The 17,933-nt window shown below is 44.0% G+C and overlaps 1 protein-coding gene across 1 annotated transcript in view; it reads right to left on the bottom strand.

The window, feature by feature from the left end:
* Positions 1-17,933, bottom strand: part of LOC308331182 (ATP-binding cassette sub-family C member 4-like) — an 80,828-nt gene that overhangs the window by 41,980 nt on the left and 20,915 nt on the right. Inside the window, exons 21-29 of the mRNA XM_080786427.1 lie at positions 14,719-14,869; positions 13,952-14,071; positions 13,549-13,659; positions 13,329-13,429; positions 12,675-12,866; positions 7,793-7,948; positions 2,608-2,697; positions 1,968-2,140; positions 1,140-1,245 (exon numbers count right to left, since the gene is read on the bottom strand). Coding sequence (XP_080642553.1) covers positions 1,140-1,245; positions 1,968-2,140; positions 2,608-2,697; positions 7,793-7,948; positions 12,675-12,866; positions 13,329-13,429; positions 13,549-13,659; positions 13,952-14,071; positions 14,719-14,869 — 1,200 coding nt within the window. The remainder of the gene's footprint in view (positions 1-1,139; positions 1,246-1,967; positions 2,141-2,607; positions 2,698-7,792; positions 7,949-12,674; positions 12,867-13,328; positions 13,430-13,548; positions 13,660-13,951; positions 14,072-14,718; positions 14,870-17,933) is intronic.

Genomic DNA, 17,933 nt, shown 5'->3' with positions numbered 1-17,933 from the left:
TCTCCGTCATCACATGCCATGTAAGCCACTCAAAGAATAGCTTTAATTCAAGAAGCGATGAAAGGACTAACATTGTAATAGAGACAAATTTAAACTAGAACAATCCTCCTTACAATGAATGAGTGACTGCTTTGTAACAATTGAAGCCTCATTTTACAGAGCATTGAGTTATGAAAGGGAGAATTCTGCAGACAAAGCTATAATCGACAGTTTAGTAGAGGGGCAGGCCACGCTGACTTCCATTTTTGGGGGTTGGAGTGGGGAATGGGGGGAGGGGAGGGGGTGCAGGGTGGTAGAAACATTCCAAATGTTATGTCATTCAATGTCAAAACGCCACAGTTCTTTATGAATTTATGATGAGGCAACTCGGGTGTTATCCTGAGTGTGTTCTCCCAGACAGCATGGCTATCTGGGGGCTGTTTAACACAAGCGTAGGTGTGGAACAGTCCCTGCTGTGTGATATTTGATTCTTCTCTTCAGTCCTCTCAATGACCAAGTGTCCAGGAGGTCAGTCCCTGCCCTCATGGACAGCAAACAAATGCTGCCACAAATGGCACTAATTGGCACCTCTGCAGGCAGTGGCAAGAAAAGGCCAAAGATCAAGTGGCATGGGGCACATGCTGGGCTGCTAGCTGTGCGAGAGCGCATATTGTGAGGGCGATATTGTTCAAATCTCTGGAGAGACTGAGTACTACACTGATCCAAGTTACTGTCAGATGGTACTCTAGTTTATTTTGATATGTACTCTTCTGTAATTTAACTGAATGCGAGATGGGCATCTTGAGGAACTTTATAGGTCATCTTGTTTTGAATACACAATATGTATAGCAAGCAACATGCAGCTTTGAGGGTAAGGAGAATGCTTTTTCAGTGGCTTCTACAGTATAGTATGTACTATTAATACAGCTCGTAAATAGACTGTGCAGTGCACCATCGTATGAGAGGAATAGGTACAGCTGGCCAAACTAAAGTCTTTGTCTGCCTCTCATCTGCTTCTTGTCTCCGTTATCTACTTTGCTTTAACGCCATTATTGATCATGAGTAGTCAGCGACAATAATAACTGAAACATGTCAATGCATCCCTTTTTTCATTATACATTGTGTTTGCAATGCAACTTGCAGCACAACAAATTACTTACCAGTATTCTGTCAGAGTCAATGATAGTGTTGAGCCGGTGAGCGATGGTGAGGACCGTGCATTCCCGGAATTTGTCCCGGATAGTCTGCTGGATGAGGCTGTCTGTTCTAAAAGGTTGAAGGGGAACAAAACACCTCAGCAGAAACAAAATTCTCTTCCTATAGAGCCCGAAGGCAATGGCTTTACTTGACACAAGACAATGGCACAAAGAAAAGGTATGTGCAGCTGTACAGCCATTTGTAAAGCAGAATACTAGAAGACCTTGATTTCACAAAGATGCAAGTTGGAGATTATATTGAGTTACATTGTTGCCGCGCGGTTTCCACACTTGGATGTAATGAGCCTCTTTTTGTTATGTTGTTAAGTAAGGATAATAGCTGATTAGGAGCGCATTAGATATTGGTATGTTACATGTATAAATAGGAACGCTGTGATCAATTGGCCACTGACAGATATTGACAGACCATTACAGTGAAAAGAAGATTGATGATCAGCCTGTTTTGCATCGGCCTACTCTACTGTTCCAATCGTGCGAATCAGGAAATGCATCCTTTTGCTTCAGAGACTGTGTTGTTGTTTTACATGCAACTGATAGCAGTGCAACTCTTCAGGATGCAGGATTTCTTCAGAGCCGAGGGCCAGCAACTAATTCATGATAAAAAAAAATAAGTCTAATTTATTTTTAAACTGCACTACCATCCGTGAGAGATGAATAAGAATTGGACTGATTTACTTAAAATGGCAGATGTTCGTGCCACCCAAAACAAATCCACATGGATTGTCCGAGCAATGACATCACTGCAATCTCAAGACCGTGGGAATCTCTGACCTTGGGTCTACATTAGCTGTGGCTTCATCAATGACGAGAATGCGGTTCTTCCGTAGTATGGCCCTGGCCAGACACACCAGCTGCCTCTGGCCCATGCTGAAGTTTGAACCTGACTCGGCCAGCACCGTCTCCAGCTTATCGGGCAGCTCCGCCACCGTGGCCCTCAGTTGCACCTGCAGAGAGAGAGACCAGAGCCCCAACCCTCCATTACTCCTGCATAAAAGGCCTCGTGTGAGGATGTCTTTAAAGAGCCATCAAAAACACACCCATTAAACGGCCTGGCACAATGCAGGGCCAGGTCCTCTGATGACCCTGGTCAGTGCTCTCTTGTGGCCCAGCCTCGAGCTTTAATCCAGGCCACCAAACCCATTCAGACGCAGGACCAGGAGCCGGAGCCCTTCGCTGTGGGGAGAACCTTCATCCCCAGTTGGCCTGACTGCCCAAACACATCTCCCCCTGCATTTTCAATGGTTCCCAGTTACAAGCCGCACATTGAGCTGGGCCCCATGGCCCCTAATGGGATTTCCCCCCATGACTTGTGGCGAGCAGGGGAGGCTGAATGGCAGCATTGTGCAGGGGGACAGAGGGATCCCCCCCTGGGTCGGGTAAGGGGGAATCATTCAGAGACACGCTGGAGTACCTCTTGGAGTGCATTCCACAGGTCCTCATCTGTGTGCTGGCTGAAAGGGTCCAGATTCACCCTCACGGTGCCCGTGAAGAGAACCGGGTCCTGGGGATGGATGGATATAGAAAGAGAAGGCCGTGGCCGGTTAAGATAATGACAAGGGGGAAGATGCTTGAAAGGGTTAAGACAGGCTTTGTAGAGCACCGCTAGGCTATGTGTGAGGGAGAGATGTTCACAAAGGACTTGCTACACTCGGGAGCCCTATTCAATACCCTGACCCACTATGCTTCAATAAGTTGATCTTTTTTACTTCTAAAAACTGTTTTGTACCGTGCTCTCAGCTGAAAGAAACTGTGCAGAGGTGGTCAGACCACAGAAGCCGAAAATACAATGGCATACAAAAAGAGCAGTGTTCATGTTTGTTTGTTCATTTAGAAAACTAAAGAACCTTACAGTGAGAGATACACTGAATTGTGTGACCGGAAACCATCAGGAGGGGTTATCACATTAGTTGACTGTCTTTGTTAAAGGACAGGCTGAGGTCTCAGGCAGCTAGGATTCCTTGTATGCATTTATGGTGAGCCACACACCTGTATCAAGGTTCAGCCACACAGTCGTCTTCAAGAAAGCAAGTAAAGCTCTTTATTACAGTGCAGAGGGAATAGTCTGCCGGTCTACAGGCACTGTTCTTGCACACCTCTCTGTTTCCTGTCAACCTGATAAACAGAAGCAGACCTCTTTACGCCAGGTCCTATACTGTATTTCTTCCCAAATCCTGTTCCAACATTTAAGTGATTTATTGAACACTTACTGGGACTCTCCTAACAGACCATAAACAGAACGTCATAACCCCTTTGAGGAACAATATAACTTCTAGATAAGGCTTTCATAGCATCATTTCCTCATTGTTTTATCAATGAGCAAATACAACAAGGTTTTCTTCTGCAACACAGCCCTGAATTTATGGCACTTTAATGGGCATAATAATCATTTGAAAAAACATTAACGAGTGTGAATGGGTCCATAAGAGCAAGAGATAAAACAGGGTAACCAGCAACTGTCAGGAGGAGCACACATCCACTACTGTCAGGGAGCCATTGTGTCTTCAGTACAGGCAGGGTAATGTGATAAATCATGCTTACACAAGACATTAATCTGACCTCAAATCAAGATAAGAATATTCACCTGGCAACTGCAAGATTATGGCAGGAGTCAAGTATACAGCAACTGTAAAATCCTGGGCTGTCCCATATTTCGAGAAATTACTACTACAAAACGCTGAGTGTTTTAACTTACAGGTCCGTTTCTACACTCTCTGGGTCAAATTTACCAAAAACAAGTGCGAAGGAAATAATATCTTTGCTCCAGTGCTAGTTTCACATATATTATATTAGATAATACTAAATATTGGTCAGATCGATGGTTCTGGACATCTATATATTATGTCTATATATGGGTGTATCGTTGCATAGGTGATCCGGGCAGCCGCTTCTCTGACCAACTTAATGCCGGGCAAGGAACGCTCTCAGGTTGTTGACAACGCTCGCTCGAGTTTGAAGTCTGTTGTTTGGACGGTTCTCGAGATACCTGAACTACAGACTGAGAGACACATGGACAGAGGTTTTGTGCATTCAATAGTAGGATGTATGCATCTGTATACATCTCTTGTGCCAAGTCAGTCAAATACAACATTCCTGGTCCCTGTAATGCCCATATACTGTATGGAGATCCATGATATCATCAGTATAATGCCCATACATTGGAATTCCCATACTGTATGCCGAGCATATTGGCTTGATCCTAGATACAGTAAAATCAGTGACATGGGTATATCATGCTTGTTTATGGTTATGTCCAAGTAATAGTCACAGGCCGTGGTCTGCCAAGCGGCTAGCCCTCCCATTAGTAATATATACATATATAGGATAGGACAGATCGATAAGGGTGATCAGGTGGGGAAAAGTCAGCAGAACTGGTATGCTGTACAAGTGAGAACTGGTCCAATTCAAGCACCGTCTTTAGGATAATTTATGAATAGTCCATTTTCCAGATGTAGCCTAATTGAAAGCAGCGTAGTGTACAATAGTTTTTGGAGACAAAAGATTGTCAAATTGCAGATGGTTGAGTCCATTAGCTTCAATAAAATGAACTGTCTTGCTCATCGGTGGCAGTCAGAGGCATTAGCACATCACCAATAGTGTGGCGCAAAAGCCTTTCGCACATAATAATTTGCAATCAGACGTAAATTGATATTATTAGCACAATAGCTTTTGTTAATCAGACCTTGAGAAGGGGCAGATGATGGTAGTATCAGTGGCCGCAATGCATTCAGGACAGCATTATGGAAAATAGGACAGTTCCATGTTGATCACATGAATGTAGACATTACTGTGTACCGATTTGCATGATTTTTGGACAAAATGTGTAGGTAAAAACACCAAGCGCCCTGTTATAGCGCCACCATGAGGCTGATTTGAAAATTTTCAAGTGGCATTTTTTCCTCGGCCTAGTGGGAATGTGCGTGCAAAATCTCACAGTAATCGCAAGCAGTGTGCATGAGTTGAGGCATTTTGTTCAAAACGGACCAATCCTGCAAACTTTGGAAATCAATCTGGGGAAATGGGGATGGAATATGGAAATATCAGACAGTTCCGTGTTGATCCCATAACCATAGAGATACTGTGAACTGATTCACTTGATTTTTGGACAAAATCTGTAGAAGTTCCATCACAAAATGTGTTTGTGATGGTGACGGGCCCATCTGCCAGGGCAGAGGTTCTGCTCTGCCATTCAGGGAGTGTGTGTGCACAGTTCAGCAGCGACCAGGCCAACGGTGCCGGAGAGCTGTACGACTCCATTCACCCCAAGTCACTATACTGTGCGTTGATGACGGCTACTGTTCTGACCACGATGGAGGCGCACATTCTCAAGCTAACTTGACTTACAAGATCATGTTGTGGGGAGCACATTTGCCCCAACTGAGAAAGCCGTACCTCCGTCTCGGTCAAAACCGTAGTCATCATCAACCAACAGAATAGTGACAAAACACCTACTGGTAGGTCAGTGTCTCATCCACTTCAATAGTATCTCACCTACCAATCAATGGTCTGAATAAACGTGATAACATCCCATTCAATGCATGATAGCGTTCAAAGCCCAGATGGACACATGGACGGACGGACATACATACACACGGAAGGACGGGGTGCAAAACCTACTCTTTCACAATAATGTGACTACAATGTAGTGTAAACAAGCATGGCAATCTGCGACAAGCACTCGGTTTGCACTATTTGGGCGAACAAACGGATTGGCTGACCAACTGTGTGGTCACAGTATAAGAGATATACATCTCAACACACCTTCACACGGGACCGGAGACTTGGAGTAACAACAATTTCTGACCAAACCCAAGGTAACAGAAGAAATTAAGCTTTCAGTTGTTCATTATGATTTATTTTGCCTTAGAAAATGTTCCACCTCCTTACTTCCAATGAGCTTTTCCCTCTGTCACCAGAAGACTGCCTTGTCATTAAGCCAGCTGAAGTCCCAATTCAAACTAGTGACACACTTTAATTGAGGATTCAGTGTTAGGTTGGAAAACCTGCTTTCAAGCACAGCTTTCCATAGGCCGATTATGTGCTCCAACAATTCGAATCCCCCTGTTTGCCACTGAATTCTCTCTCTCTCTCTCTCTCCCCCTCTCTATAATAAGAAGTAATTCCTGAGAATTCAATAGAATCTGAAATGGATCCCATTTTAATGTCACATGCTAATAAAAGTTTTATCATAATCAAATCTGTGGGTAGGAGGGCAAATAATGAAACTCCTCACTGGCAATGTATGGAATACATATCACAATCTGAAGATTCCACATCACAAGGTGCGGCAACAAGCATTTCGTATAAAGATATTTTCCATTTCCAAGGCTGACTGAATATCACTTTAACTCTGCGATAAGGCGAGAGAATAAAAAAGGTTTCCAAATGTATAAAATGTATATTTGTAGAAATCTCTTTTCATACAGGGAAGCTTTGAAAAATGGAGACAGGAAAAGGGAGAATCTGCTTTTATAGTAATACTGGTAATACCCCATATCATCTTAATACAGTGCCGTTTGGTTATGTGGCGCGGCTGCTCGAGTGTACAAAGTTATAATAATAACCCCTACAACCCCAACCTGCCACTTTGTATAACTCTCTCCCCATGGCAGAGAAACAAACAGTAAACATCACATGAAGCATGCATCACAACCATCTCAAAACTAGTTTGGAACAGGAGTTAAAACTTTATCAGAAGCCAAAAGCCACAAACCTATCAAAGCCACAGAAAAAGCATTAATAAACCCATTTTTTGTTGGCTGCATTCTACAAAACGTTTAAGACTTTGGCTAAATGACGGTGTACAGGGGAGACTATATCACGGAAGATGGGGTGGAGTTGGGGGAGGGGGTTCTCCTAAGCAGCTTTCCCATGTTTGGGGGGTAGAGGGCTAATCCTCTGTCAGGGATGGGAGCTGCTCTCTTCGCAGTACAGGCCGTGGGAGTATTCTCCCCTCCCTCCTCTCCGCTGACACTCACCCGCAGGCTGGCATTTTCTTAATGCCGTATCACTTTCAACAAGCGGAAATAAAGTTAAACTGTCTCAAGGCATCCCGTTTGTCTCACTTTCAGAAATCCCCTGAGTGACGACTGTAATTCTCCTCACCCGTTCTTTTTTTTTCCTTCTTTTTTAAGCATATAAAATGGCAGGCCGCGGCGTGGAGGTTACCGTTGCATAGTGTTGATCTGACAGTGACTATGCAGCATGACTGGCGGAATGGCAGAGATATACCGTCGATACTTCAAGAAGAAACATTTACTGTACAATCTAAAATCCTGAGTTTTAATTTCACACCGGTTGTTTCCGCTTGTGTAGAAATGAGCCTTTCCGCGACAACTTTTACAATTTTACAGCCATAACATTTTGGAAGCTTGTGGAAAGACAAATAGCACTGCATGCTACAATACGCAGTGTGGCACACCGTTACGCACAATGCAGGCTAAAAGTGAGTGCTTAACTTCCATCTCTGATAACACACCGATTTTTCGGCATTTTAAGCTCATCACGTCCGGCTCTAGCCTTTGGTTACTGTATACAGTTTCACATGCTAAGACAGAGCAGCTGGGACTGCAGTATACGTGTCAGCTCAAAGAGGATACCTGTGGGATGATGGACATTTTCTGGCGCAGGGTGTGAAGACCAATCTCCGAAGTCAGAACACCATCCACTGCAATTCTGCCTCCAGGCTCTGCCAGCCGAAATAGGGCGGAGATGAGCGAACTTTTACCGGCACCAGTGCGTCCCACAATGCCAACCTATATTAAGAGAGATGGGTTATATTAATGAGCTTTTCCTCCACTTCCAGCATGTACAGTATATGACTTAGTGAGAGCAAACCACTTGGCTCTGCCAACGCTCCAATATTACGGTTCTATTATTGTTTCATTTCATATTCAAACTAAATATCATACTTGGCTGCATATGGATCCTATCTTACATTTGGAAAGTGGTGCGGAGTGGATTCATTGTCCATTGCTACCATTGCTTCCGTTTGCAATTACCTGATGTCAGTAGCCACAACGTCCATAAAGCTCTTTTGCATTGTGCCGTGATATTGACGTCCTGATTGTTTTAATCGTCAAACTCAACAACATTGCAGCTGTACAAAAAGCTTGAATTATCCTCTAAGTGTTTCATAACAATCCACCGTAGACATGTTATGAGCTACTTCTTGTCAAGACATTCCTTGAAGATGATTATTGTTGAGTGGCACTCCTATGCGGAGCTATGTGTGTATGTGTATGTATGTGTATGTGTAGTGTACGTACGTGTCCCTGCTGCAACACCTAAAGTGACCAGTATTCTCAGATCTACAAGCTCACTGCAGCGTGTTGCCGTGCAAGTACAGTACAGTACAGTACAGTACTATGCAGTTGTAGCAAGTGGCGCAATGGATGACTAATTAAAGGTTGGTATATGGTAAAGGAATTGACTGCGCATAAACCAGGTTCGGAAGGAGCTCAATGTGTGAAGTGAAAACCAAAGAAATAAGGAGGCAGAAACTGGAGTTAAAGGGTAACTGAAATATTATTATTATTGACTCAAAACAGAACTTAAACAAACTTTGAACATTCATAGAAAATAACAAACACAAAATGGGGGCCCCTTTAAAGGTGGTGACTTTCTCAGTCCATGTTGAGTTCCTAAGTTTCTAGGGGAAATTCAGTCCCAAATGCCAAATGTTAACTTGGATCAACTGGTTAACAGTTTGAGTTTATATTGAAAGTATATGATTTATGTTTGAACTTTTGGTTTAATAATTAATATTTATGTATTATATTATATTATAATATATATATATATATATTATAATATAATACATCAATATTAATTATTAAACCAAAAGTTCAAACATAAATCATATACTTTCAATATACAATTTACAATTTACAATTTAGGCATTTAGCAGACGCTCTTAATCCAGAGCGACTTACATTAAGCAAGAACAAAAAAGCATGGGAATACATCACATAAAAACATTTATCATGAAACATGCGTAAGCTAAGAAAGTAACAGTGGAATATCTATAATGAAACTATACATATAAGCTATACATCTATACTACTATGCTATACATATGTACTAGGGATGCACCGAAAGGGAAATTCTTGGCCGAAACCGAATACCGAATATAGGAAACAGTTGGCCGAAAACCGAATACCGAATAGCCGAATACATCTTTGTTGTAAAGCTACCTGATTATGGCAAAAGACATGATTATGGATTTTTATAATCGATTCATCGGGCGATTATTTAAACGATGAATCAGATTATGGCACCTTTTTGCAATTACCTTTAAAAAAATGCTTCACGTTATTGTAGGCATGTTGTAACTAACAATAAAGACAATACAAATGAATACTCCTTCAAAATTAATATTTTACCCAGTTTTTTATACAATTTGATTTGCCATTCCTTGTACTTGTAATGATACTGTTGTCTGTAATGTTGACCGTGTATAGCTGACTGTCTTTCTTTCCATTTCTATCTCTGGGACCCCAATTTATTTTATATTTCTATTGTAAAATCAATGTAAATTTTGAGAGTCTATTTGGTTCCATTTTTGCACTCTGTTACAGAACCTTAGGGTCCACTTGGTTTACTTTCTAACTATCTAGCTCTAGCTGGAACTCCCACTATGAGAACCACTGTCCTACACACAGTCTGTGTGGGCACGCACACGCGCGCGCGCGCACACACACACACACACACACACACACACACACACAATGGCACGCTAGCTGATGGGGGGGAAAACGTTCTTATTTAGCAGCCATATTAGCATGTTCTCTAGGCTCTAGTATCACATATTGCCAAAGTTAAACAGCACTGAACAACTGTTCATTGTTAAGCAAAACGTTCACGGACGTTCTGCTTCTGCTTTAGCCCTATGTCCACTTCAATGCGCTGCTGAGATTACAGTACACAGGTCAGGTGGAACAAATTTGAGGAGCTAACGAGCTAGTGCTACACTGCTAGTGTTCGTCCGTCGTAGCCTGCCCTGCCTGCAAGCTCACAGATTCAGACATTGGGGAGCATTTTTGGTCATACGACAAAAGAATAGACAGTGGCGGTGCTCACAAATACCATGTTTTGGGACCTGTTTTGGGCATTTTGCAACCTGTTGATGAGCTCGCAGTTTTCGCGGAGCGCATCGCAGCCACAGAGACGCTCCGTGTGTGTGTGTGTGTGTGTGTGTGTGTGTGGGAGATTGAAGTTGGGGAGAGAGAGAGGGGTAGATGCGGAGCGCTCTGGTTACGTTCAAGACAATCGCGTGTTGTGTTTATAGCGACCCAGTGTTTTGACTATTCGGTGATATATTTTCGGCCTATTTGAGCCGAAACCGAATAGGCCGAAAATACATTTTTAGCCATTTTCGGCCGAATATTTTCGGTGGCCGAATTTTCGGTGCATCCCTAATATGTACTATGACGTGCTATGACAATAGCACATACAATGCACTTATGCTGTCTACATAACATGCTATAAGTCTGTATCAAATGCTATCTAAGTCTACAGAATTGCTATCTAAGGGGGTGGGGTAAGTGCTATGGGCCATGATGGAGTCTGAAAAGGTGGGTTTTCAGACTACGGCGGAAGATTGGGAGTGATGCTGCAGTTCTGACTGCAATGGGAAGTGCATTCCACAGTTTTGGAGAAGAGTTTGGGACGTGTGGAGTGTTGTCCCGGCGTTTTTAGTGAGGGTACTTCCAGCTTCCCTGCGTTGGCTGATCTGAGTGAGCGGGAGGGTTTGTAGGGTTCGATCATACTTGCAAGATATGGGGGAGCCATACCTTTGGTTGCTTTGAATGCCAGCATCAGAGTTTTGTATTCTGTGCGGGCAGCGACCGGGAGCCAGTGGAGGGAACGGAGCAGGGGGGAGACATGTGAGAATTTTGGCTGGTTGAAGACCAAGCGAGCTGCGGCATTTTGGATCAGCTGGAGAGGCTTAAGTGCACATGCTGGCCAGTAAAACTCAAACTGTTAACCAGTTGATCCAAGTTAACATGACACCAAGCCTATATAACTCACCGAAGAGTAACCAAGGACTGTCACAGTAGTGAACAGGAACCTGCTGCTGCCATGCCAAACATTTCGGCCATCTTGCATGAGGTGGGAGTGGAGTGGGGAGTGTAGGAACTGATGTCACCTTTATACTGCCTTGATTGACAGTTGACATGGGGCGGGGAGTGTTTGGCGGGAGGAGTAGGATGAAGACTCTACATCGTCCTGGTGGGGGCTCCTCACTGGCAGGTGAGTCAGTAGGGACAACACTGAACTTTTTCGTAGTTTTTGGTATTTTTCTACACATTTCTATTTCATGTCAATTCTTGTCTCCTAATTTTATCCTGAGATGCTGCCTTTGATTCGCTCTACTTTGCATGTTCTTCTTCAGAGGAGATGCTCTCTCTCTCTCTCTCTTGTCATATCAGTAGTTAACGAGACAGTCAATGAACTTCAGTGACATTAAAGAGAACAGCAAACCACCACTAAGATTTACAACACAGAATTTGATACTATCACATATAACATTGTTCAAACATAGATCAGCCACATTTTCTTTTACTTTCACCGACACTGGTGAAAAGATGAGAAATGGGAAGGGCTGATGGAATACATTGCTCTCTCAATTTAGACAAAGACAACAAAGAGGTGTCTAAATGTATAATCTGGAAAACATATTGTACAATCACGGTTTATCTGTACTGAAATGTCAAAGCAGCAACTGCATCTTTCATCTTGGAATTAAATATCCTTTCGCTTTAGGTTATGTCTGTACCAAGCCATTTCTCTGCGGGCTTAGGTGTAGGCTATGTGGTAGTGTGCCATGTGTGTGTGTTTACTTTTTGTATAATTATTATGAATGCGTTTGTGGTGAGGAATGGAGCAAGAACAATCTTGTAAGTGGTAGGTGCAGGTTTCCTTGTGAAAGGGTCTCAGGGGGACTGTCAGGATGCACAAAGCCTTTCAGCCCCACGGCATGCGGTGAAGATCCCTCCCATGGGCTGTCAGAGCCGGGGCCTCTCCACTTATCAACCCATCCATTGTGAAATCAGCCGCCCTGGCCAACCGTGGCCATGCAAAATACACCCCCTGCATTAAACACAATTTCAATCATCCTCAACCATCTCCCTCTTCCTGCCTCTCTCTTTTCGCCTCCCTCTGCCTTCTCCTCATCCCTCGTCTACTCCCACTCTCTCTCTTATAGTGAATAAACAGTTGTCACCACCAGGTAACTCAGAATGCAAATTGGAACAAATGGATCCACTCGAACAGTCTTAATTACATGATATGTATTCCATGAATCACAAATGGTATAGTCACCGAGATTCGTCGGCACAATATGTCGTCCCTTCAATAATTGATTTGGAAAATAATTACGCCTAAAAGAGGGCAGCCCATCACACCCCCTACACAAGCCGCATATCAGCGTATGTCACTGGATTCAGTGGATTGCAGGCAACCAGCGACAATAGATACCTTCTCTCTGGATCTGAAGACAGCGTTCAGCTTCTTCAGGACCAGAGGCCCGTTGGCAGTGTACGAGAAGTCCACTTGGTCAAAGGTGATGGCGCCGTTCCTCGGCCAGTCACTGGGAGGCTGTTTGTCCGTTTCCCAGGGTGCTTCACTCTCCAACTCTGTATACTCAACCACTCTCTCTACCGACGTCATCTGCAGAAATTGAGGACTCCCTTTAATGAATTCACCACACTTAATAACATGCATATATAAAGCAAGCAAAAGAAAAGTGTGCCGTGAATGATTACACTGTACTACATTATTATTTGATGAGCATTCGTCAAATGTTAAACTGATTGATCAGTCAAATCCATGGCAGTCTAAAGTCTGGAAATAGCCGACGTCCACACCTGACCAACGGCGTCAACTCCTGCGGGTGCTCAGGAGCCGAAGCACCCGCTGGCAAAATAATAAGCCAATAATAATAAGTTGCGGGGCGGGTGGGCACCTTAAAATATATAGGCTACTCTAAGGTGGGCACCCACTGTCGTTATAGGAACCTTCTGCCCCTGCGTGACACCTCACAAAGCAATGCGACGCATTGTGAGCGGGCGACACCATCATGCAACAGAGTACAAAATGGTCATAACTATGTTTGTGTTCGTTCTTTCTTACCATGTTTTCCACCTCTGCACTCTGTCTGACCCCCCACTGGAACATGCCCATGAGGGTGACTGCATAGGACAAAGCCAGTCCGACAGACCCTGACTCCATGTCTGCGACATCACAAAAAAGAGAAGAACCATCACAATCACACATTTATGTGTTGATTTTCAAAGTTCAGAGTCATTGCCAAAGGTCAATACATACAAAATAATACATTTTTCATCAGTACCATCCCTGAGGTAAAGGCAGCCAAATACGGTGATGGTGACAAACACTGAGCAGATCCCATCAAGGCGAACAGCAAACCAACGCGAGGTGGTCAAGAATAAGAACCAGGCCTCTGTCAAAAAACAAAGCAAGCACACAGCTTATGTTTCACTGAGACCATTTACAGACGAGACACTGATGTCATTACTAAGGGTAAAATCAAGGCAGTGTTTCTGTGAATGAAGAAATTCATGAGCCTTAAGCCTGAGTTATACTTGTTGCATGCAGGTGTCGTGCAAGTTGCACACGGGTGTCGCACAAAATAGCTGCTCTACAAGCTCACAAGAACATGTTCTGGCCCGCAACCAAGCATAAATGAGGCTTAAATCTGTGAGCCCTTAAACGTAAGCATAATGTCTTTAAACCTGTGTGGAGATCTTGGCACGCATCAAACATTTCTTGGAACCTTTGTTGAGCTTTGAAGGCACGGAGGGTACACAGGCCTTGGAGTGAAGAGGAAAGGTGGGAGAATACAGGACTCCGTGCTATAAGACATATAGAACAGAATTAAAGTGTCACTGTGTGAAGAATACGATATGCACAAATTGGCAAAATTTGCCATTCATGTAGCATATCTGGATTCTTCACATTCTCAAAAAGAATGTATTAAATATGTTTTTACCATTTGTCTCATTTCTTAAAATATTAGCCCAACAAACATGATTTTTATGATAACAATATCGTACAAACATTGAAAATGGCCCTAACAGCAAAAACATTTTCTACAAAAAGAAAGAGTTGCCATTGAGAGGTCTTTTGTTTGGATTTGGTTGGTTTACAAAGGCGAAAACAAAGCCTCAATGTTTTCTGGGAGCCGTTTAATAGAACTTTTGTTCTTGAAGATGATGGAACCTGTCCTCCCCTGTGCATTTGGGCTCTCCGCCCAGAATAAGGAGGATGAACTAGACCCACTTGGGCATTTTCCTCCATTGTATGTGATGTCATGAACTCCCAGCCCTTCAGGAAACTGTGTGTGGGCAAGTCATGGGCCACCACCACCTTTAGCCTTTATGCTAATGACTGAGGCTTTCTTCAATGGTCTATTAGTATTCCCGTGCTCTGCCTTTATCTCCCCACCACAAATGGGCATGTCCCTAGCAGCAAAAAAAAGAAAGAAAAGAAAAACACCTACTAGTGGACTCCAAGCGCTTGACGTCTCTGGAGGTCTGCAGGAAGTAGCGTCGCAAGAACAGGAAGGTGACGAGCAAAGGGACCACAGGGATTAGGATCCAGGGGCTGACAGCAATCGCTACGGCTATTACCCCCAGAATCTGGAGTAACACCTGGAACACACAGGCAACACAAGGAGAGAGGTGTTCGTGCGTGCGCTCGTGTGTATGTGTGTGTGTGTGTGTGTGTGTGTGTGCGTGCATGTGCAAAACAGCTGAGTCAAAATCCCCACTGCTGCGATGTGGGCTACCGCCGGGGCACTGCACTGAGTCCCATTTCCTGAGCCGGGATGTGAGAAACTCTGCCAGTTGTTATTGTGTGGGTTCCTCGCTGCTATACAGAGCGGCTGAGTAAGGCTGTGGGACAGAGGTTGTGTGACTTGCTGTGTGAAAGGAAAGAGGGCACCGTGCTAATTCCCACTTAGTAGCAGGTGAGAACTTACCGCTTGGCCACTGCGGCTCGTATCCCTGTGCTCTCGTGGGCATTCCCGTCAGCACCTCTGGCCTATAATCCTCCCTGGCAGAGCGGGCCAGCCAACAGGCATGGTCACAGTGACTGGCAGAGGTCTCTGGGAACCACACCGTGAATGTCTGATACAGCACACCCCAAACCGCACAGGCCTCAACAACACAATGACTCGTCACTCTTGTTAATGGCCACCTGACACATCTAGACCACTGGCCACACATGAAATCCGACACCTTTAACGGGAGCGAGGGCAATGAGTCGGACGACACCAAAACATTGTCACAACTGCAACCTGACCAGTGAGTGGAAGAAAATAAAAGTATCACTCATTATTTGTGATGTTGTGTACGTTCTTATGTGAATACACTGCTGCAGTGTTCAATCTAAAAAAATAAAGAAAACTATGACAGCTGTATTTATGTTGTGGTATAGTTTAAAAGAATACACTTTATATTTAATTGGGAGAAAAACCAAGCAGTCGTGCAGCTGCAATATCGAAAAACAATTTAATTGAACTTTAAAAAGTTCTCAACTGAGAAATCTGTATGAGAGTACTTCAAACTAAACCGAATACAATGTTGCATATTTCATATTCGATTGACAGGTGATCAAATTGAAACCTCACACCCTGAAATTAGAGACAACCCAAGAGATGGCTCCTACGAGATGCGAGATTAGGATCATACTGCTACCTTCACTGGTCTCAGACCAGCCCACAGAGATGAAAATTTAATTTAGCACCTTAATTATGGATGTTATCAGCCGCACATTTAAGCATGATCACTTTCAATGTAGTTTTATGATGAAAAGCCACTCAATTCCATTTAAGGTTCAGATAAGAGGGTATTACTAGTCAAACCATCTACGCAGTGGAGCCAACACAATCAAGCAGTGAGTGGAAACTACTGAGCACAACTGATCCCAAGAATTTCACAGTACATAAGTTTCAATCTTAGCCTTGATGGAAGGCTACCGGGCAGAGTGAGATGGCGGCACGCAGGCTATTACTCTTACATGTTATCCAATCTCGCCCAGTCGGGTTCAGATATTAACCTAACATGCATTTACTTTCCTCCTCGTTAAACTTACGCCGGTTTCCTTTCAGTGTTCTTTCGCTTGATGTGCGTACAGTATGTACAGTACTTTGACTTACTGTACGGTACTGTACTTAGCTCGACCTGGGTTAACTTTATTTCCAGCTCCGTCCCAATCATCCGTGAAGGTGCCGATGGCGGGGTCAGGCCAGAGTGAACGGCCACTGAGGGGTCGTCTGAGGGGAAGGGGGAAGGAACAGGAACCATTAGATAGGAGCGTTGCCTCCTCCTGGTCCCCAGGGCCGCCTGCCGCCGAGGCCTCCCGTTTGATGTGATCCATTTGCCTGGTCTGCCGCTTATCATGTCAGTATCAGAGAACACCAAGCCCCCCACCCACACTACACACAGATGAGTCCGATAAGTAGCGATCCAGCAACCCCCCCCCCCCCCCCCTACCCTGCTCCTGTTCATCCCCACGACTCACCCAACACCACCCCACAGCTCATATCCACATCACCACACAGGAACAGACAACTCCCAAGTCACAGCCCACTGCACATAAAAGTGGATAAAAGCTTCTGTATACAAACAGTTTAAATAAAGTATTACCTCTAATTGCTCTTTAGCGAGAAAAGAAAGCCCTTTGCACGCATGTGATTCAGTCATTCAGGCTAACTGGGCACACTGCCGCGTTCCAAAGGCCATTCAGATCTCTTGCTGACCCTAATTGCTTTATTTTCTAAGCGATACCATCAGGGTCTTTGATGTCCAAATAATTCTGAAAATTGAAGTTAATTGCTATATTTGTGTTCAACGCAGATAGCCGCCGTTGTTCCACAGCGGAGAGTAAACACTTCCCTTTAATTAAACATCCCTCCGGACACAGGGAATCAGACGGTTTCTTTACAAGCCCTTTTCTCATCCTCCTATTCACGGTTGGCGTGCAATGTTTGCGAGGGACACTGCCACTGACTGCAGGGAAAACAAACAAAAAGAGGACAGGATAAAAGTAAAGAAGGCCTTGCTGTCATCACTGAAATTGTCTCACTCCACACTTTGTCTGACAGTGTGGCACAATGAGTTGCAGGGGTCAGTCAGTGGTCTGATTGATCGAAAAATGTATTTCTCATTATGCAGAATGGGTCAATTTCAAACGAAAGCACAAGCACAATACAAAATCACACCTGTGTGAACCGAGTGGTGCAACTCCCCAATATACTGGCAAGATACTTTTCAACCTGGTCATAGACTATTTTTTCCATCACTTTTGAGATGGAGCCAAGAATAGAAATAGGGCGGTATAGTTGCCGGGGTCTAATTTGATCCAGGAAGTTACTTTGGCAAGTTTTAAATCTTGAGGGACCTGTCCCTGTTTGATGGAGGTTTATTATGTCTGTGATGATTGGAGCTATAGAGATGGCTGGAGTCTCTGAGAAATGTGGAGGGAATATTGTCATGGGCCTTGTTGGGTTGCAGGGCCCTCTGTTTTTTAAGTGCCTCATCAGTTGTTACCATTACCAGTTTAAAATCGTCTTTACAAACACCTAGGCTTTGATGTGCTCTACACCAAAAGCGCCCTGCAGAGTGGGAGGGCAGTTTGTTAACCAGCGTTGTTGCTATGTTTGTAAAGAAGATGTTTAAGAATTTGGCCACATCAAGCTGGTCAGTCATTGTC

The sequence above is a fragment of the Protomyctophum bolini genome, assembly GCF_963924005.1.
Source record: "Protomyctophum bolini genome assembly, chromosome: 16".
NCBI lineage: Eukaryota > Metazoa > Chordata > Actinopteri > Myctophiformes > Myctophidae > Protomyctophum > Protomyctophum bolini.
Note: the sequence above shows the minus strand (reverse complement) of the source record. Positions and strands in the feature narration are given on the sequence as shown.